The following is a 22,771-nucleotide window of genomic DNA, read 5'->3' as shown; positions in this document are numbered from 1 at the left end:
AATGGAATTTAAAGAACGTTTTCAGCTATTACTTGAAGCATTTGGTATGTTCAAATCCGTTAAATTTTTGTACCTCCAGTGGCTTGTACTCAAGGCAGAATTGTCTATTAGGCCCGCAGTGTTGAAGAGTGGGGTAATAATCTGTTATGATGGTAGATGACAGTGGCAAGGCACTCTTGGTATTACAAATACTGGAAAAAAATAGAATTCAACTTTTATGGCTTACTGTAACTTTATTCTGTGTTGTCTTTTTCTCTTTCCTTTTTGCCAGCCCGCTGGTGAAACTATTGCTGTGTGCAGTTCTGCTGGAATAGCTGCATAGCACTGTGTGCTCTTACTGAGATGAGCCGTTCGGTTGGAATTCATATTTTCACTTGTTTGCCTTGCTGTTTCAAAAAATTTGCATCTTACTACATCTCATTGATAAAAGAAAGCAAGGCCTTTCTCTCTCCTGATTTCTGTCTACATAGACTGCAGCTTCCTTAGATGTTCCAGTTCCTTTTTACAGTGCTTGCTTCAATGGGCTTTGAATTTTGGCTGGAGTCCGAGGAGGTTTATGTACTATTAACAAAGCAGTTGTCAAATCTCGTTGTCTAAAATGGGTGTCTTCTGTTTATCTTCCAACATTTTCAAATAAGAAATCTTTGGAAAATGAAGTACAACCTGAAAGGTGCTGAACTAATCACCAGCATGGGCATGTCTTCTGCTTATTAATGCTTTCAAGCAAGGACCTTGGCTTTTCCATTCTCATACTGTTCAGACAGCAGCATATGGATTTATGCAGAGCTACCTCATTGATTTTCATAGTACTCGTTAACACCGTTTTGGTTGTCTGCACAGTTTTTCGTAGTGACTGAGCTGCTTGTACTGCTGCGTAGTGGGGTTGTTTTCCTGATGCTTTCCACCTCTAATTTGTAGTTCAGATATTTAGAAATAAGTAAGAATTCTGTCTCTGCCAAGAAATACTGTCTTAATTGTGTTCCGAAGGTGCTGGCCATGTTGGTATCCAGATGAGTGACTGGTACTTGTGGATGCAAGTTGTATCTCTGCTCAAAATCTGTGTAGTGATTTTCTTTCTATTTCCAGCTGTACTCATAGTCATTCTGGAAAGAAGTTCTTTCCTTCAGTAACTGACCCTAGAGCAAAATGAAAACAAGTCCATAAAGAAATCTTGAAACTGTATCACCATCTTTCAAATTTGTGCAGGAACAATTTGTTAGAGAAATGAATTAGCTTTTTTTCAATGTCCAGGGCTTTCTTTTTCAAAAATCAGGTTACATATGTCTCCTTTGGAGAGAGTTTGAACCTCAGCCAACATACATTCCTATTGAGAATATAGCAGCTCCTAGTTTAACCTTGGAACAGGTTTAGTTGTCTGCAGGAAAATAGGAGCAGAAAAAGATGTTTTAAGAAAAAGCTGACATGCTGTTGGAGGATGGGTGTTAACTTGGAAATGGTTACCTTCTGTGTTTCAGAAGACTTCTGGAGGCCTTAGGAATACTTTACAAAATCCTGCCTACCCTGCCGTACACACGCACACAGACAATCCTGCCTACCCTGCCGTACACACACACACACAGAGGAAAAATAAATTGACATAAGAAAACAAGTGGGGTAAAATACTTCGCTGCTTAGTATGGGGAGGCATTCAGAAAGGCTGTCAGCTCCTAGCAAGGAGAAAAAGGGGTTTAAGCAGAAGGGAAGTTACATTTAACAAACAAATAAACAACACCTGACAAAACAATCTAGCTTGGTGAAATGGCAGTGCCTGTGAACCAGCTATCAAGAGGTCAGAGCTCACAAGTGTCTGTATCCAAGGTGTTTTCTGCTGTGGTATGAAGTTGTAATTGTAATCACATATTAATTACAAGGAGAGAGGGAGGGTGAGTGGGGAAAGGTTGAAACAATCCATACTTTCCCTTGTACACACAGTCATTGACTTGCTTACCTTTGAGGTTGTTTTCCCTCTGACTTGTGCCCATGTATAGATGTTCTTCCCTTTCTGAAGGCCTGTTTCTGAGAGCTTTGATTATCTCTACCTTCTTTAAACTAATATTTCCAACTGTCTACCTTTTCCATTTTTCTGCCACATGTCATAGGTACTACATCTGTCCTAAAACAAAAAAAAAAATGTTAATGTGATTACAAACTTTCTTACCCCTATAGGTATGTCTTATATTCTTCTATTTGCAATTGTCTTCCTGAAATATAACGCAGACTACAGTTGCACCTCCAAGAAGCAATTTTCTGGTGTGGAAATTGTGTGTTAGTCCATGTTTATTAAAATAGCCCCATTTCTGGTTTTTTTTTTTACCGATTTTTTTTCATAGACAGCTCATGTCTCCTAGTTGGCCGTATATTCCTCTGTCTGAAAGTACACATTCAGAAACATCAGCTGTAATTTTCAGTGCTTTATTGATGTTGTTGAGCTGTGAGTGCCAGAACCCAATCATATAGCCTGCAATAGTTTTTAAATAGTTTCATTGGCAAGAAGCTTTTTCATGACTTCATTCAGCCCATGACTGTGGTGTAATTATGTCTCCTTATGTGCGTGTTCCGTTTTATTTTAGTCATTTCTTCCGATCCCTGGGCTGATCTCTGACACGTTGTTTGTTAACATTAATTGATTTGGGGAATCCGGTATGTACTGTCAGTTTTTCATTCAACTGGCGCTAACTTCTGAAAGTGTTTCCCTGTTTGCACAATTACATGGGTTACTGAATCCAGCCTGCTTAAGGCTTGGGGAAAAGTACCATGGGTCAGATTGGAGCTGAAGTGATGAAATAACCTTTTTCTATTCAGTAGGAGTCTGTGTAATCTGATGACTTGCTCTGTGTCCTGTAGTTCAGGTAAAGGTTGTAGTCTGTTTATTAAGCTGTTGTGGTTTAGGCCCAGCCGGCAGCTCAGCAGCACACGGCTGCTCGCTCACTCCTCCCGTGGTGGGAGATGGGAAGGAGAAATACAAGGAAAGGCTGGTGGGTCAAGGCAAGGACGGGGAGGGATCACTCACCAGTTCTGGTCATGGGCAAAACAGACTCACTTGTGGGGAAAAAAGGTCAATTTTATTAGTTACCAATCAAATCAGAATAGGGTAATGAGAAATAAAAACTAAATCCTAAAACACCTTGCCCCTACCCCTTCCTTCTTACAGGGCTCAGCTTTGTTCCCTATTTCTCCACCTTCCACGGGGTGAAGTCCTTCAGAAGCCAACTGCTCCAGCCTGGGCTTCCCATGGAGTCAGGGGTTCCTTTGGGCGCAGGCGCCTGCTCTGTTGTGAGATCATCCCCGGGCTGCAGATGCGTCTCTGCTCCACCATGGACCTCCATGGCTGCGGGGGCATAGCCTGCCCTCTCACCACGGGCTGCTGGGGAGCCTCTGCTCCAGCGCGCCTCCTTGGCGTTTGCCCTGGTGTCAGTCTCACATCCCAATCCTTGCTCTGTTGCAGGTTCCCCCCAGCTTTTTCCCCTCTTAAATCTGTTATCCCAGAGGTTCTGCCACCATCGCTGACTGGCTCAGCTGTGGCCAGAGGTGGAGCTGGGGAAGCTTCTAGCAGCTTCTCACAGGAGCCACCCCTGTAGCTCCTTCCCTGCTACTGAAGCCTTGTCACACAAACCCAACACAGATGCTCATTACAACACACGGGCGTAATGTCACTTGGAGAATTGTTCCAGGGAATCAGGGTATGGGGACGTTTCTCAGCTTACTTTGAACGAGTGCCTGTGACATCAGTGTGGTTCATATAAGCAGCTTATCCCAGTGGAAGGAGCACAAATCGAACATTGTTTAGATAGGATTATTAAATTACAGATTGTTAAGTACAAGTTTCAGATGGAGGTGGTTGGTTTTCATGGGCAAGATGATTGAATTCCGAATTCTTGTCTGAATTCCTTGGAAAATCTAAATTTTTTTTTTTTTTACAGGGATACATGGAGTTGTATTAACTGCCCCTTGTGAACAATTTAAGACTTAGTTTCATTTGAACTTTCAAGCAAATAGAAGAACAGCAAAACCTATTTTTGCGTGTATCAGAAGGCAGTGTAGTTGTGCTGTCTGGATAGCACAGTTCGAGGGACAAATGAAGGGGCAAAGAGATTTCATGCATTCCAGTGATGTATCTGTGGTTGTCCATGGTTGTCCATGGTCTGGTATACTAATTACCCTCCTTTTCTTTGCCACTCTGTTCTCCCATTGCATCCATTTTCAAGGAGTTTAGCTACTGACTCTTTGGCATGCTCCATTCATTATTTCAGTTTTGTTGCTAATGCTGCAGTCCTTTGGATTTTGGCACTCTTGTGCTTTATCCCCGATCTTGTTACTTGTGTTGATTTTTCTAGGTCCTCTACAGTATTTTTGCTTTTCTGTCTGCAAACTGCAACTTGAGCTTTTCTTGCGCTTGCTGTAGAGGCTGTCCTTCAGTTTGACCTCCACAAAAGCTGCATTTAGAAGTCGGGGTACTCATTAATGCCTAGATGCATCCCCTGCATGTTCAGTTTTATGCGGAGGGGTCCTTTTTCACATGTAGTTTTGTTCAGAAGCCCCTCTGCTCTTCAGTGCCAGAAGCCAGGAACTTCGACTGCAGAAAACTTCCCATTTAGGAGAAACTAATGGAAGTCATGGATACGAAGATGGTGAACCGAGAATAGTCTTAGGTTAAAATTGAATTTTGCCTGAGTCTGTGTTGTGGCAGTTGCAGTGCCAGATGATGTTTTAGAGTTGTTATTTCTGCAGAAAATGTTGCACCCCCGATTGTTTTACAGGGCAGCACTGTTACGGTTCTTTTCGGAATTGTCCTCTAAGGAGAACACGGTGGTATACATTTGCTGCTAAACTTCATGATTAAAGTACATTTTCTCTTACTTACTAGGAATAGGAAGAACATCTGTCTCCTTTAGTACAGTTCAAGCATCCTGAAAGTTGAGGCTTACAGAGTGCAGGGCTTGTTCTGTCTCGGGCTGTGAGACTGCAGTTTTCTGATGTGATTGCAGAGATGTGTGCCTGGGTTAAGAAGGGCAAGGGGAAAGGTAGTAAAATTATTTGGAGGGCAAGGGTGATAAGGTGAGGATTCCTGTTTAGGAAGATGACTACAGAAATTCGAGTGGGCTAAGTTAAACCATATTCAGAATCCGTTGCTTTACAGCATGTCATGCATGGAGCCTGTTCTGGGTCTGACTTATCTCTTCAGGGATATTATGTAACAAAGTCGTGCTGTGACTTGGGTGCCTGCACTGCTATAGGTTAATCTGATTTGCATACAGAGTTATATGCTTAACTAAGGGTGTCATCCCAACTTAATCAGTCTAGCGCCCAAACCACCTTATGAAAGAAAGAGGAACGTACTAGTGATTTACCTAGGCGCTGATGTGTGAAAGATGTTTCTGTAAGTACGGACTCAAAAACAGGTCTAAAAGATATTTTTAGTGGGAAGGAGGCACGGTTTTCTTATGTCAGCCTTCGTGTGTGTCTCTCCCTTCTTTTAAAACGAAGACTCTTTAAACTCTTCAGGTTTTAGGCACACATAATGGTGTGGGGCAAGAAGTAGCAGGTAGCCTCTGCTTCATAAGAATTCACAGACTGGTCATATTAAACTAAATTTTTTTCCAAACAGGAATTGCAATTCTGGAAAAACTAGAGGCTTGGCGTATTCATCCTATCCACAAGTAAAACATACTTTTCCTTCAGTGAGGATTTTGAAAATCTGTGCTGCAGGTTTAGGCAGGCATTCTGGTGGAAGTATGTTTAGCTAGGGTGTTACAAGGAAGGCAAACGCAGTCTGTTACTGCAGTTTTCAGAAGGTGACTACTTTATGCTATGGACTGTAAATAATTTCCTAAGTGGAAGTTAGGTGACCACGCTGTGGTTATCCTTCTGTCTGGTTGTATTCGCATCTACGGTGGGCAGCTTGCACCCTTGAAGAATGGTGTCAGCATCTCACCTACAAGGCTTAATTTAGAATGGCAGCAGCTTTCTGTTTACCTTCTGGGGGGGATAAGGCAATTTGATTTTAAATGGAGAGTGGATTTGTTCATTTTTGAAGTGTGCTAGCAGTTCTGTATGAGTTGCTATAGCTCCGTATGACCTGTTTGTGTGTGTTTTTACCTGTGGTTTACATGACAAACTAGTGAGAGGGAAGAACAGCTCACAACACACAACTCGGTGTTGTGTGGCTAATAATGAGAGAGACTAGGAGGAAAACTGCCTTTTTTAGTCTAATTTTGACACTGCTTGTGGTCAGTTTAACTGTATGCTGTTCTTCATGCTTTTCTGTATTGCTTTGTTTTAAACACAATAATGTAAAATACTTCACAAAAACATGGTATTTGCCAGTGCAGTTTCTGCTTTGTGATCTCTAGATTAAGGTGAGATACTCAATTATCTGCATTCTATTTTATGGTCTCTTCAACAATAAAAAAAGTGTTATGCAGTAGTTTAAACTCTGCTGCTATCATGGAATGAATAAAAAGTGTTATTCTGCAAAATAATTCTCAATTTTTATGGCAGCATTCTGTAATTATTTTGATAACTCTGACTTCACTGGAGTTGCATGTGAAGATAAAAAAGTCTAAGTCGTATTTTTTTCCTAGCAACTGCAGTAATGTGAACCTCATGCATGTGCTTAGGATACAAGAGCAGTGTACACTGTATTTTGTTGGCTAGCTACGGTTTGTGTGGGCACCGATGTTTTGTGTTTGCTTGAGAAGAGACAGAACTTTAGAGCAGGGGCTGGGGTGAGGGGAAGCAGAGGTGTGCTGCTGCTGACATCTCTCTCCATACAGCTGAAGTATGTGTGGCTTTTGGTTTTGTTAACAAAGCATGTGAGCCACAGATATATATCCAGTCCTGTGCGTCACATTTGAATCACTGTTGTGGTGAGATGAAATATAAACATTTCTTGACTGTTTATTCTAACACATAGAGATGTTTTAGAAAGGTTGGTAGTGGCTGGAAGAGACAACATAAAAAGCTGTGCTGGATATATAGTGTCACTTATAGCTGGGGCTGTATTGCAATAAAAGCATGTTATCAAAAAGTGATGTTACCACTTAGAAAATTGATCAGATGTATCCCACATACAAGTTAAAACTTTCTAAAACCTTTCTGGCTAGTGCAGCTGCTTAGCTGGGGCCTCAGGTAAAATGTGTTTCCAGGACTCTTCTCACAATTGATGTTTGTCCACTGTCTTCAAATAGAAAAGCTCACAGTCTCGTTCCATGGCCTTTTATAACAGTGATTTGCACACTCTTTGATGCTTCCCAGGGAAGAATTTGCAAGTATGCAAAATGTGTGACCTATTTATATAATTAATTTTTTTTAATAATGAATGCACGAATAAACTTACGTGGATTAGAAGGGTGGGTTAGATGGTTAGGGTGTGAATACCATGAAGATAAACCAGTCAGTTTACGCTGCCTGCAAATACAATTCTTACTTTATTAAGCATGAATATTTGCTGCATCACATCCCAGTGATGGGAGGTGGATGGGGGTAGGGTGTGCAGTATGTTGGTCTGGCAGCATGCATTTACAGTAGTTGTGATTTTATTTCCAAACAGATTTCCTCAGACTTGTTGTCAGGGGCAGTTGTCTTTCAGCAAAGCATGAATACATTAAGGTTTTAAGTGAATCTGCAGCACAGACATCTGAGAAGCTTGCTGCCTAATTTAACTGAAAATCTAAGGATGAGCTTTCACAAGATGGCTGAGTCAAACTAATGGCTTGCTGCTGCCTAAAGGGACAGCTGCTCTGTTCCTTCTGAGTCCTGCTCCTGGTTATCCAGTGTTGCCTGTCCAGTGTTGTATCGTTTTGATTGATCAGATTGCTTTATCTGTTTAAAGTTCAAAACAAAACCCCACCAAACAAACAAACCCAGAACTCCTCCCCCAAAAGGAAACCTAATGAATTTGCTTTTGTTGTCCCATCACCGTCAGAGTGTGAGCAGGACTTTCTGGCCAGCAGGTAGGGATCTAGGGAATGCCAGTGTCCTGGAAACACTGAGCTCTTTCATTGGCTCGGTAATCACAGCGAGCATTGCTGTTTGGATGTGTGCCACTTAACAAGTCCTCTTTCAAACTAATTTTAAAGGTACTTATACCAGAGGCTTTTGTCAGAACCATGAATGATAGTGTAATAGGAGTTCTTCTAGTAAAGCAGCTGAAAACAGTTACAAGAATAGGAAAAGTGCAGTTCAGCCAGTAGCAGTGTGCTTATTTAAATTAGATGAAAGCAATGCAAATGTGACTTGAGAGAGACACAGAAAAGTCAGCTTTCTATCTGTGTATTTTAGTCATCTTAACATTTGGACTATTGTTTAAACACCCTATTAGAAACTATTAAATGAGATGTTTAAGAAATATCATAATACTTTTTTTCTTTTTTAGAACTGAAGGAAAGTCATCATGGGAGCATTTTTAGACAAGCCAAAGATGGAGAAGCATAATGCCCAGGGGCAAGGGAATGGGCTTCGCTATGGTCTGAGTAGCATGCAAGGTTGGCGAGTTGAAATGGAGGATGCGCATACGGCTGTGATTGGTTTGCCAAATGGACTTGATGGATGGTCGTTTTTTGCTGTGTACGATGGGCATGCTGGATCACAGGTTGCCAAGTACTGCTGTGAGCATTTATTAGATCACATCACAAGCAACCAGGATTTTAAAGGGCCAGATGGGCCACCATCTGTGGAAAGTGTAAAGAGTGGCATCAGAACAGGTTTTCTGCAAATTGATGAACACATGAGAGTCATCTCTGAGAAGAAACATGGTGCAGACAGAAGTGGGTCAACAGCTGTGGGAGTCATGATTTCTCCCCAACATACATACTTCATCAACTGTGGAGACTCGAGAGGTTTACTGTGTAGAAACAGGAAAGTTCACTTCTTCACACAGGATCACAAACCAAGTAATCCACTGGAGAAAGAGCGCATACAGAATGCAGGTGGCTCTGTAATGATTCAGCGTGTGAATGGCTCTCTTGCTGTTTCGAGAGCGCTTGGGGACTTCGATTACAAATGTGTCCATGGGAAAGGTCCTACAGAACAGCTGGTCTCACCTGAGCCTGAAGTTTATGAAATTGAGAGATGGGAAGAAGACGATCAGTTCATCATACTAGCTTGCGACGGTATCTGGGATGTTATGGGGAATGAAGAGCTGTGTGACTTTGTAAGATCCAGACTTGAAGTCACTGATGACCTTGAGAAAGTTTGCAATGAGATAGTTGACACCTGCTTGTACAAGGTAGCCAGACTTGAGAGAAGAAGTTTACTGTGTTTTCACTATTACAAGTTTATGAACACGTTAATAAGTTTTGATTTCAGTCTATAAGCATCCAGTGGTTTATGTTAACATAACTTTGGCAGTAATTACCATGATTCCCACAAAAACAATGGTAGAGGGGGAATGAACACATAACAGAAACAATATGGCTTTCTGGGTGGGTTTGGTTAATGAAGAGTATAAAATCATGTGCAGATATGTTGTGATCACTGGAGAACTGGAAGCTGATGGGATTTTATGGGCAAGCCAAGGACAATAACTGCCCTTTTCTGTTTCACAGCACACTTTACAAAACCTTGACTCTTAATACTTAATCAGGCTAGAGATTATTCTTTCCCTTCCTATTCTACCCCTCCTTTCTTGGGCATATAGTAGTAATACTGCTGTCATAATTACACCAAGATAAATGCAGAATGAATGAAGCCTGACTTCATATTTTGCAATTTAAAATTTCTTCTTGTCTATTTGAAGATCTGACTTCCGAAATTAGCTTTTATTCTGGTTTAATTACTGTATTTCTTAGTGTTGTGTGATACAGCTCTGAAGCTAGGTTAGGTAGAAGATGGGACTGTTTTGTTTAACAAATCTGTGTAATTTTGTCTACGATAAATTCTACTTTGTCTTAATAAGTTACAGGGTGGTGCAGTTACAGAAGAGATTTGAAGTACTAAGTTTCATAGTTTGACCCTTAATTTTCCAAAAGCAAGATAAAAGTCATAATGTAAAAAAGGCAGCATCTTTGATACTAAAGAGACAAGACAGCATCTCTGCACTTGCCATGTGGCTAACAAGGTCATTGGTTCCCTTTTGGAAAACTGTAATTGCTTTCTGACACGTGAGCAGATTGATAATGTGTACATTTTTGTTCACAATTTTTGTCTGGTAATGCTGAAAACAAGTACCAGGGAAGGAGCAGCAGCTTGGGGATGCTGTAAGCTTTGCAGTAGCCAACTGTCAACACCTCCCCATACACACATAGACTCCTGTTCTAAACACTGGCTTGTTCTTGATCTTGCTGACATCAGTGGGTTTAATTGGTGTTAAAAGTTGAGCGTATGGATGCGTGTTTGTAGAGCAGAGCACAGGGGTATTGAAAGTAAACTGAACAGTTACTTTTCATAAACAGAATGTGTTTGTGTTTTAATGTGTTCAAGTATTAGCATTCTGTTTAGTTGAAGTTTCAAATGTTTCCATTTCAAAGAATGCTTTTGTAAAGGCCTGGGCCCCTTCCAGCTGGTCTTTTAACAGCTTCTCTCACTTGTAACTTGGTTTAAAAGAAAAGGGGGAAATAAACCAAAACCCCGAAAGCTGTGATTTTAGGGGAAAGCACTGTCTGAATTCAGCACCTCCCGACATAGTGCTTTTAAGCAGTAGTAGTTCTGTGTACCCGTCTAATATTCAGCTGTTTTCCCCAAATGATTGGATAGTACTTAAAACAAGATGGAACACAACTTTAATTACACATCACTCATTAATAATGTCAGTTTTTAAAAGACAATGGACTGTCTGTAATTGGCTCCATGTAGTCTTCAGACCATAAAAGAGGAAAGAACAAAGTTGGACTGAATGAATGAGCAGACTTCAGGAATTCTGTAAGAGGCTGGGGAGAAATTTAAGGCTAATGATAATATTAATCCATAATAGTAAAAGTTGTGTTCTAATACTGTATGATTTGTGAATTTTTGTGTGTGAAATGCTTTGATGTGTATTTGGCCTGGTGTGTATACATTCTCAAATCATTTTTTCTTTTCCACCAGGGAAGTCGAGACAACATGAGTGTGATATTGATCTGTTTTCCGAATGCACCAAAGGTATCACCAGAGGCGGTGAAAAGAGAGGCAGAGTTGGACAAGTACCTGGAAAGCAGAGTAGAAGGTGGATCATTTAAAAAAAAATAAGTAACTTTGTTTCTAAACAGACCCCCTGGCCCCCTTCCCCTTCCAGCAACTAAACTCTTAACACATACAGGCTTTCTAATAGACCTCCAAGTGCCATTGGCCATCTAGGGTACGGCTCTGAAAAAGGCACTAGTATAGTGCTGCTGTATGCCCTGAAAGAAAAGTCTGCTACCAAAGTGCAGCAGCCTGTAGCACTGAAAATGATTCAGGATGGCAGAGAAATAATTTATTTGTGCTCAGTGTTCTTCATGAGTCTGTTGACAGCGTTAACTTCTGACCAGTAAATCCTGGTTCCTGTTATATGCCGTTAAGTGAAATAATCGGAATATCTTGTAAAGTGTCTGTGAAGATGGTAATTTGAGTGCCATTTTTCCATATAGTTATATACAAATTAGCCATAATATTTTATTATCCAATTATGGTAGGCTACAGCTTGATTGCTGTCATCTTTAAGGCACCTGCTAGCATACTTACTTATTTGAAAGTACGTCAGAAATTTATCAAAGCTAATCTTTAAGCGTTCATGATGAAGCTAGGAGCTCATGTTACTCTAACTTCAAAATTTTGCTTTAAATTTGTATTTCGGGAGTTCTTAAACTTTAAACTGAAACTGCGAGTCTTGGGCATTTTTAGTCACCTAACTACAAATGATATTTGAAATCGATAAGATTTCAAAGATTTCTCATTAAAACTGGATTTATAGTGCCTTTTAGTTTTTACAAAACAGCCACAGCTTGGACTTTGCTCTGAAACATAAGACACGCTGTATGCATTATTTGCATAGGTGAAGTCTATTTTTGAAGTATAGACCTATATGTTACAAGTCTAGTTATGTGTACATACTCCCAAGAAACCTTAATAGCACACAGGGCACGATACACAGTTCTTTGTAACTGTGGTATCAGGGATTAGTAAGAGGAATATATTGCGCACTTTTCCTCCTTAACTTGCAGGAAGATAACACGGTGCAGCTTCAGAAATTTCACAGAGAACTTGCCTACATGGGAATTCTGGGTTCAGGCAGATTAATGTGCAGTTTTAAAGCACATGCTACCTTTTTAGGTGCACCTTCAGAAGGGATCGCTTTTTTCTAAGGCCTCATTCGCCAAGTCTTGGCAAACTACATCTGTTCTGTACTGAACAAATGTCCAGACAGACATTTCTGTGTTTAAATCTATCACTTGCCTAATAGAAGTTGGTGCGCAGTAAGCAACAGTGTGAATCTTTCTGACAGCGTAGCAGGAATAACCAAGCACATGGTAACACTGCATGAGTTAAGTGTCAGATGGCTTTCTCCATTTCAAATCAGCGAGCAGTTTTGCACCAGGCATTTGAAGAGCTTGCTATGTATGCCCACTCACAGAATTGGTGGAGAACAAGCATGCTGTAAATTCACACTTAATTTACAGCATGCGAACTCTCCTAATTTGGGCAAGTATTACCTTTGTATCTTAGATATTGTGTCTGAGTTCAGACAAACCCATGGCCTAGAACATGAAAATACGTTCAGGTTGAGGCTGCATCTTCAGCTGGCCTCATTGTACCCCAGGAACGTTACAGTGAGGAAAGCTGACGTTTTTGTACAGACACTTTATTTTGTAAGTGAAGAGCCCGAACACTGGAACTGCATGTGATTATGGTACATACAATGAATTTGGCTGTTGGAACTTTGCACTTAGACAAATAAAAAATTTCAGGAATGAGCAAAGTGTGATACTTGTATACGAGGCAGAAGGATTCTGTATGTAGTTACAGAGCACTTTAATATGATGGGATGATGTCTGAACAACTTGAGGAAATACATTGCACATCCACTCAAGGGTCTTTGCTTCTTTTTTTTAGTTACTCGCAATCTTAAGTCTATTGTTGCACAGACATATCTATTGTTGCACAAATATATTATTTAAGTTAATGAATATGTCATAAACAAGTCGCTGCTGGGCTGAATAGTGTATCAGCTGTGTGCAGAGTTTAGCCTTTTAGGTCTTACTCATGAGGGAAGTTGAGGGGCTGAACTAAAGCAGAACTTCAAGGACAAGAGTCGATTCACTTTGTTACCTTTAACTTAATAATTCTTGTGTAGTTAAATTGTTTCTGGTGTAAATGGATAATGTAGCCTTGGCCAGTAAGGTAGGACTGCTACAGCACCTGAAATTTTCAAACACTACAGTGAATAATCTTGCTGTTATCCTAGGATACTTGAAGAATGACAGTGCTTAACTTTAAAAACCTAATCTTCAGCTGAAGGAACTAGAAAATGTAAAGAATACTTCTAGAATGATCTTACTAATCTGTAATACCAATTTAAAGTTAAAATTAATTAAAATGGAAAGTTGGTGAAAAGGCATATTATGTATTTTTATGCACTTCAGTACTCGGTGTAGTCCCACAGGTAATGAGATTGGATGCTTATTTCATGTGCATTTTCTTCTGGTTGTACTTTTATTACCTCAGCCCAGACTACATATTTACACTGTTAAGAAGCAGTGCACATCTGTCGACTGACTAGGGCTTAGATGGTCATTTTGAATAAGGAGAGGCGATTCAGATTTTTAAAAATGTAGAAAGCTTTCTACGTACCATGCCACGTAGGACTCTCCTTTTACTCATTTTGATGTGTTTGTGGTCCAGATTCCTAGCTACAACAAATAATAATGGAAGAAGCAGCAAGTGTGGAGAAGCATCTTTGTGCCATTGCTTGCAATAAATCAGTATTACTCCTAAAATATCATGTGAACTTCACGGTAGAAGTAATCAGTCACTCCAAAATGTGTTGCTGCTATTTACACTAATATGTGTTATTGATGTGTTGATTCCAGTAAGAAACTTGTCTAAGCTTTTTTCTCTTCCCAGTTTTTTACATAAAAACATTCCGTAATAGATAATCCTTGCAGTATTTGTACCTATATAGAGATAAATAATTTTAAGTTAGCTGTTACATGTTCCTTCCCATATTTTCACAACATCAAAGCTCTAGCTTTTTCTTAAACTTTGTGTGGAATTCTCATTCAGAATATGAAAACGCAGATATGCTTTGAATCCTTTATTTTAGGGTTGTAAGCACATTCTTCCACTACTTGGTGCCATGAAAATGTGTAGAAGGTTTAAAAATAAATGAGAGGTTGGGGGGGGAGGGTAGTAAGATGTATTGAAAGAAGACAGTTCCAATAAATCAAACACAGCTAGCAGACCGACTCTATTTGTTGTCTTCAGTGTTCATTCAGTCTGTATCTCTAGTTTTATCAAAATGTATTCCTTTAGCAGAGACTGTATGTTAAATGTACTGCAGTTACAGGTTGTGAAACTGTGTAGTATAGGTAAACTATAAAGTCCTTATTTTTGTACAGCAGAACTTTAGCACTAGCACAATGTAGAATATACTAGATGTTCAAAATTGCACAATAAAGGAACTTGGCAAACCAAATCCGAGATCTTTGCTTCTTATTCAGATTTAAGAGTGTTAGATTATTTACTAAATACTAGATGGTAAAATGAATCGTGGCTATAGATTTTGAGGAAATGGCAAGTTTTTGAGGTGCCTGTGATGTGTGGTGTCATGTATTTAAAATGTAGGTTTTGAAGTAAACAGTTTAAAGCATTGTGTTGCAGACATTGACACTGGTTGAGGGCTAGACAGTTTTTCCACTGTACCTTGCAAATAATTTACACAGCCTAACTGCAAAATGGAGCTGATGCTTTTTGTAAAGGCACACAGCCCTGACAAACTATTGCATGCACAAAAAGTAATTCACAATTGTTGGTTTTAATTTCTTAACTAAAAAAGGAATAGATACATGTTGGTTTTAAAAGCTTTTAATGTGTCTTACCTCACTAATCAAATTATAAAATGGAAACTTGGTGTGGGCTTCTGCAGTTCTCTTTTAGGACAAAAACTGAATGCTAGAGTATATTTCAAAAGTGATACCGATGAATTCCCACTGCTCTTCAAGCTGTGTAAATGCTTTATGACATGAAGAATTGTGTGTGTGTACATACGTGCACATATGTGTGTGTACACACACGTATTTATGTCTGTACACATTATTGTATGTGTGCTGCAGTATTCACTCGATCAAGCGCCAAGTCTTAATAGTTCATATCTTGCATAATTTCGAAGAGCTCACGTTTACAGAAAAAGCAATGAGATGCATTTTTTAAAAATGTGCTTGTTCGTTAAATTCCCTTAAATCCCTGTGTCAAGAGGGACTTTTCAGCAGTGGTATGGTCTGAAGTCTCTTGAGTTCAAATAAAATCACACGTTTATGACTTGGGGGGGAAAAAAACCCCAAACCAGGCTTAAGGGTAAAAGTTAAAGAATGAATTTCTTAGCAAATGTGACTGTGGCTACAGTACAGATTCTCTTCAGCCAGAAGTTGGAGTGGATCAGCTTTAAATAACTATCCAGTATTCACATATCCCCGAAGTGACTTGAGGATGGAACTGTCTCTTAGATATGATGTCCCTGGCTTCTAATTTGTATGTAATTGTTCTTAAGATTTGCATGTTGCTGTAATGCGGTGAGGTACACGTATTGGCTAATACACATACAGCCATGGGAGTTATGATGTCTAACCCTTTGTTTTGTGAAAATACTGTGCTTTCTGTGACGGTGGTAATCTTTTGTCTTCTGTTGCAGTGATAAGGCTGATGTTAATACCTGCCTAGTGCCCAGGGCATTTTGTTGGGAAGATACTACATCTTCTAATATATCTAATGTATAGCAGGAAAGCTGTTAAAGAATTTTTTTCCCACTTCCTTTAGGTAGCTGTGTGTTTCTAAAACCAGCATGCATGTTAACAGTTAGCAGTGTATCTCTGTCAAATCTGTTACAGGTTCTTTTCTTATGGAACCAAAGTTAACAATAACCATGTTGAATATGGTCTGTCATTTATATTTTTTTAATGTAAATATTAACAGAAGTTAAGCTGTCTTTTTATAAAACTGAGTGTTTCAATCTTTTGAAGTTAAATTTGGACTGCACTTACAAAAAAAGTACTTCTGATTCCCAGAGATCATAAAGAAGCAGGGTGAAGGAGTCCCAGACTTAGTCCACGTGATGCGTACGTTAGCAACTGAGAGCATCCCAAACCTCCCGCCGGGGGGTGAATTGGCAAGCAAGTGAGTTCACATCAGTGTAAATGTGGTTTTTGATTTTAATCGGAACTTAACTGTAAGGCCACTCTTAAAAGCCGGGGGGAGGGAAGAAGGGTACAGGACAAAAGGTGGTGATCTCTTCTCCGATTTTTATTGCTCAGTTGTTCTGAATGTTAAAGGAGAAGCGTAAGAACAGAGTTAACTATGAATCACTACCAAAATTAAATTTCAAACTCTAGTTTTGGGAAGGACTGAGGGTTTTTTTTTAAGGGTGGCCTGATTGTGTGTGTTTTTTGTAATTAACTGGGATTTCTATGGGGGGAGGCTACATCTGAAGATGCAAGAACAACGCGCTGATTTTAGTAATTACTTGGATATGTAGATATACGCTTCAAGAAGTGGTAGGCTTACGATGTTCTGCTTGGCAGCTTTTCTTGTCTGTAGCTAATTGCTAAAAGTTGGCTTTTGTATCTCTGCTTGTGACAAATCTGAAAACTAGATAGAAGTCTATCAAAAAAAAAAGGGGGGGAGTTTATTTACAGCTTTATATAGGCTGGCTTTGACCGTGAAGAGTTCAGTGTTGATGTTCTGTGGCTTCTCGAACTGATGTTCGGTCTGTAAGGAAGTGGTGCAGTTAGCTTGTTGGCACACCAAACCGAGAGCTTTTTGGTTCAAAAGATAGTTTGTGAACCTGTGCTGCGTTAAAATGCATTGGGCACGTATGGTACAGACTGTATTAATCCTTCACAGTATCTTTTTGGTGTTGTTACACCCAAACATGAAGACTCTAGGTATGTAGTTGAATAACTGAACTGTAAAATTGACTTCCACAAATAAAATTATTCTTATATAAACTGTTTGAATAGGAGAAGAGATGGCAATTTTATGCATAATAGCATCTATTTCGGATGTGTTGCTGTAGTCTTGAAGTATCGACAAGTCAGTTACTCACGAAATAGGGTATACAAATTGATTTTTCTCAGTCTCCTTTGGCTAGCAGTAGCATCATGGTTGTGAGGAAGTGCTGAAATGACTGGCTTCCATGGGATTTTGTGTTTGTGATGCTAGTTAGAACAGGGATTAATAGAAGTATGGATTTAATTACATGTTAGTGTAACTCAAAGCCCTGCAGCCAGTTTGGAAGAAAAATAATTCTTTTCAAGAAACCTGCCTTTATTTACAATCAGATACCTATTTCTTGAGAGATAAGGGAAACTTTCCAGTTCATACATGCAATGTACTTTGTGTGTAATTGCTTTTATTGCTTTAAATTCAGCCTCTTCTGTGTCCTATTCAGTAGATTCACTCTGGTGTTTATACTGCTGTATGGTAGTTCCTGGTTTTTCAGTATTATGGGATGATTATAAAGCCTATCACCTGCTTTTTTCCTTCTCATGCACTCCTCCTTTGTGATTGCTCTGCATGCATTCCTGAGCAGATAAAAGGTTGTTCTTTGAAGTTTGTTTTGTATCGCAGTAGTAGTCTGCTACTTCGTCATACTTGGTTCTGCAGAAAGGGGATCTGGAAGAAAGTTGCTTTTAAAGTCCAGCCTATAATTCCTGTCTTTTACTACCCTCTTTCCTTCCTGCTCCCCCTCCAAAGTTGTTTCCTTATCTACTGGGTAAGGCAAAGGCTTCCTTTTCCCTCAGCCTCACTTTTTTTTTTTTTTCTTGAGTATCATTTTTCAAGAAAACCTTTTCAACCCATGTTTAAAAAAGAAAGAAGTACTTGTTTCAATGTTGTTTGCAATTTTTCTATTAATACTTTATCAGTATATTTCCTATCAATATTAGAAAAGCTAAGAATCCCAGAGTCAAAATAGTTAATAGAAAGCTATCTTAAATGTTAAGCACATTTTTAAAAAAAGACAAAACTTAAGATGCCTGAATTAAATTTTTAATATTTTTTTAGCAGAGAGAATTCTTGTCAGTCTGAAGATACGACATGTAGAACTTCTATTTGCAGTTTAAATTTTTTTGAGAAAAGTTGTGGGAGAGTATTGGACTTATCATGTAAGAGAGTATTGCTTCAGAAATAATTTTTCCAGGTTTGCACAGGGGAACTACATTTCAGAATGTAACGCAAACCACTATGTCCTTCAGGATGCAATTTTTGTGCATCCAGAAGGTAAAAAAATGACTCTTCCCCTATGAAAATACATGAAGTGCTGCTGCAGTGCTCATCAGACACACAAATGAGCAGGGCATTCAGCGTCCATCAAGTTTTCTGCTGCCCTGTTTCAAAGCCGAGAGACACATCATCAGACAGCATTGCAGCCTCGCGTGAATGTCAGACTGTGCTCGTCGGCTGAACGCCGAGTGGTGTTCAGCCTGGTTTTCTTGAACCCGAAGGTCTTACAGGATGTGATAGCTGTGTTCAGTGTTTAATGACGCCTAGTGCTAATTTGAAGTAAACTTGGTTCTGTGAATTTAAAACCTTTTAAAGTTTGCATTGTAAGTTAAAATCGTACTTAGGAAATTTGAGCCTTAAAATCTTGTGTTTGGGTTTTTTTTCCTCTAGACGGAGTGTGATTGAAGCCGTCTATAACAGACTGAACCCCTACAGGAATGATGATACTGTAAGTATCTTTTACGTTATCTTTCCCCCACCCCAATTATTATAGCTGTTTCATAAAGAAACATATCGTTGGTTCTTGTCAAGACCCCTACCCCCAGAGAAGCAATAGCAAAGTTGTGCTCTTTGGACAATGTTTTGTAATTGTTTTCTGCTACCTTCCCCTGATCATAGTCTCAGAACTCTGGTATGGTTGATTCATTTGTCCTCTGGAATTTCATTATTTGAATCCTGCCTGGGTTTCCAAATGCTTTCCTGCCACGTGGTGCAGAGAGGCATGTATGGGGTTTTTTTCCCTCCGTTTATGGGAGACATTTTTCCCCAGATAATAAGAACAAAAAAGCCATGTAAGCTTTAAGGACATACTAATTTTCCAAATGGACTGTGTAAACACTTTCATTCTTAAGCAAAGAGCATCCTACAGGAAACGTACGGTTTAGGTTCTTACGTCAGTGAGCAGAGTGACATGAATACACTGTCAGTGGGGAAAAAAAACCCCAAAACTCTAAAACCTGAACAGTGATCCCAATTGCAGTTACATCACTGGAAACAACATTCTGTCACCAAAAGTACGGTGCTACTTACGGTAGTTAAATTGGTCCATTACCTGTCAGCAGAAATTACTTACAGACTTCGATGTGCCATAAGTGAAATGCATCCAGACATGAAGAACTGTGTGTTGGCTTTCCAACTGGGTGCTGGTTTGTTTGGCAGTTCTCATTATATCTTTAGCATAAAAATTCCTAAATACTGCCTGAAAGAGGATGCTTTACCTTCCACATACATTCTGTAGTGTGTTGCTGTTCTGCAAATGCACAGTACGCAAACTTCTTTCTCTGATGTTGGCAGCTTGGCTACAGACATTTGCATACTGAATAGTTGGCGTGCAGCTCATGTGTTTGTACTCACTACTGCTTTATACTTCATCCCTGCCCTTGAAACAAACACAACCATTTTGGTCTTTCATATAACTGCTCTCCTTTGCTAGTTCTGGTCTTGAAGAAAAAAAGTGGAGGCGGTGCTTTTGCAAAGGGTAATTTTAGTGATGGGGTTTTTTTTACTACACCTCCATGCCAACTGTTCTTTATGGGTTGTAATGAGTTCTGTGCACAAGTTTGAATGAAGGGTGCAGAACTTAAGTGCTAAGAAATTGTCATGTGTGGCATTGCTAAAGACTTAATTAGCCTCTTTTCTCTCAAAGGAATCGGTAAGGCAGAGCTTCTAAAGCGGAGTAATATTTCTACCTCCTGCGGCCTTAGTAATGATAGGGAAGTGCAGCTGTGGGAGCACCAGCATACACTGCTGTTAAAGCCTGTCATGGCCCTTAATTACGTGAGGAAAGGTAGCAGGTAGTGCTGAAACAACCGGAGACGGCTGTACAGAGCAGTTTGCTCTGGTGCCTCTACTACAGGCTTAGCTGTTGCGTCAGCTGCCGAGCTGTGGTCCTGCTTCTTAGTTGTGGTGTTCACTGATGTACCCAGCTGATGAGGCAGCAGGGAAGGCTGAATAAAGAACAGTCTAGCAAGGGAAAAGGAAACAGATGACACACAGGCAAATGGATGAAAGAACACTTACTGGAGTTACGCAGTTTGAACTAGGATTTTTTTTAACTGATACCAGGGGTCAGTTAAACATTTTTCAAGTTTGTGGTAGTTACACAAAATCCAGTGTTGCCCATGTGCCTAAATGGACCAGATGTTGTGGATACTCCGGTATTGGATGCATGGTTTTATAGTGTGGCCGTACAGCTAGGATTTAGGGCACGACATGCCTCTCTTTCCAGTTCTTTTCTATACTTTTTTTTTCCCTTGTGGTTTTATTACCATCCAAAATTAGGGTTTCCTGCAGTTGCCCCAACCATACTTCTCTAATCAAATTATAAGTGTTAAAATTGATCAGAGTCAGTTGATTATCTTCCTGTGCAGTGAGGGAGGGCTGAGAACCCAGAAGATGATAATGATGATAACAAAGGGCACAGGGCACATCCTGCTCTTTTAACACACCGGTCGGTGTAGTCAGTGTATCCATTTCATACTGCTTCCAACTGTTCCGGGAATGCTTTTGAATAATGTTCCTAGGACATTATTTTGAGGATTGATAAGGCTGTTATAAAACACACGGTCAGACTTTGAAATGTATTTGTAATTAATGCTTCATTAATTATGCATATGTGGGTTTTAGATGCTACTTTAATGGTATTTCTGAAATGGGAGAGAAAACAGACTCCTAAGATGATTTAAGTCTTTACCCTTTTCAGTCTGGATTATCCAGAAAATGCTGTAACTATGGGCACTCCAGACTTTAAAGGGTTCCTTCTTTTTTCTTTAAGGATTCTGCCTCAACTGATGATATGTGGTAAAACTGCTCATCTAGCTGTGGAGTTCACGTTTCATCCTTCAAATGAAAGTGCAGCCCAACCTCAGTGACCCTTCTTAACATCCATCCTCAACCTTAATTAAAGAAGGGAGTATGATGTGTTGGTGGGAGTGACTACAGCAGTACGACATCTAGCCCAGGAACTGATCTTTTTTGTAAAACAGACCTGTAAACGTGATTTCAAACCATAATTCATGTTGTAAATCAGACTCCAGCAATTTATGTTGTATGATTTTGTTTTTGTAAAGTGCAATTGTCTTTGTACAAAATGCTCATATTTAATTATGGACTGCTTTAAATCACTATAAAGGTTAGAAGAAATGTTTGGCTTGTGTGATGCAATGATATATATCCCTTTAAATTCATGTTGTGGTTTTGGATTGCAAGGAGCAGCAGCCTAGCCAGCTAGGTGCTCAAGAGGTGCACAAAACTGTAAAGATAACTTTGGTCTATACGAAAGCTGAACTTGTGGGCAACTTACCAGAAATTACAGTGTATGAATTTGCTTGGCAACGGAAAAATAACTTAAAAGTAGCGCACCTTCTTCACCAAATGTATCTCATTTTCTTGGACGCCCTCCTGCTCTCACATTGAGTTAAAGGGAGTTCTGATTTTGACTTCAGTGGGAGTTAAATCATGACCTATTAATAGTATCATGTTCATAATACGAATCTTGGGATTAGAATGCCTTGATTCTTTGCACCTCTTTTTTCATTAACCCTTACCTGATGCTACTAATCACTGAGCACGAACAGGCAGCTTTCTACGTACAGTAGGAGTCTGTGGCATTTTTACAATCCTGATTGGCTGGGTCTGCTGCTGTTCCGAGTAAATACTTTGAATTCCATTTTATCAATAAAGCTTGATTTAACAAACAAGAAATTTATCCATAAATGTGTAATTCCTTTTTTCCTGCCTTTTAAAATGTCAGTGCCATTGTAAATGATATTTTACTCGTGGAAGAATATTTTTATTAATTGGTAGCCCATTTTTAAAATGGGAAGGATTTTGATTATTGCCCAAGACATAGCCATATGCTAGAGGATGATGTGGGATTAATCCGTTACGCTATTTTTTACATGTGTGGGTTTTTTCAGGCTTTTTGGCTTTTTATTTCTCCCCACTGAAGATGTGCATTGGTTTGAATTTGCCTACTGTTTGATAAAAATACATTTGTTAAAGCCTGACAATCTTTAACATTTTATGGTGTGTGTTTTTAATTGACCCACTTACTTAGAATGAGAGACTAGTGGTTAAACAGTACTTGTGATTTGAGATATAGCATGTTGACAATATTTAACTGTTCGTTGTTTAAAATTCTAATTTAAAATTTTATAAGATAATAAACTAATTTGATTTAAGCTTAGCTTCCTCCCATTGAGCATACAAAAATTAAGTTTTCGAGTCAGTCGTGTTTGCAAAACTGCTGTTTTGTGCACCTTGTATTGTCTTTTTGGTTGAGAATATTGTATTTAATATGTAGTTTACTCATTTAGTAGGCAGATTCCCCAAAAGGAAAATCAGTAAAGCAAGTAGATTGTAACATTTACTGCAGTTAAACAGA

At 39.4% G+C, this 22,771-nt stretch overlaps 1 protein-coding gene across 1 annotated transcript; it reads left to right on the top strand.

Moving 5' to 3' along the window:
- The first annotated feature begins 8,392 nt into the window (after positions 1-8,392).
- PPM1A (protein phosphatase, Mg2+/Mn2+ dependent, 1A) lies at positions 8,393-22,040 on the top strand. Its single transcript, XM_010155283.1, has 5 exons — positions 8,393-9,226; positions 11,023-11,140; positions 16,173-16,281; positions 18,778-18,835; positions 21,161-22,040. The coding sequence occupies exons 1-5, from the start codon at positions 8,393-8,395 to the stop codon at positions 21,188-21,190; spliced, it is 1,149 nt and encodes a 382-aa protein (XP_010153585.1). The 3' UTR covers positions 21,191-22,040.
- Positions 22,041-22,771: the final 731 nt, after the last annotated feature.

Source organism: Eurypyga helias, unplaced genomic scaffold (assembly GCF_000690775.1).
Source record: "Eurypyga helias isolate BGI_N326 unplaced genomic scaffold, ASM69077v1 scaffold10017, whole genome shotgun sequence".
Taxonomy (NCBI): Eukaryota; Metazoa; Chordata; class Aves; order Eurypygiformes; family Eurypygidae; genus Eurypyga; species Eurypyga helias.
The sequence above is the reverse complement of the archived record's forward strand: the minus strand, read 5'-3'. Positions and strand labels throughout refer to the sequence as shown.

What these genes read in the sequence shown, in the direction of transcription:
- PPM1A (XM_010155283.1), top strand. Translation starts at nt 8,393, where the DNA reads ATGGGAGCATTTTTAGACAAGCCAAAGATGGAGAAGCATAATGCCCAG. An exon ending in CCTGGAAAGCAGAGTAGAAG is followed by an intron (nt 11,141 to 16,172) that starts GTGGATCATTTA and finishes TCTGATTCCCAG; the next exon opens with AGATCATAAAGAAGCAGGGT. An exon ending in CCTACAGGAATGATGATACT is followed by an intron (nt 18,836 to 21,160) that starts GTAAGTATCTTT and finishes TTTTTCTTTAAG; the next exon opens with GATTCTGCCTCAACTGATGA.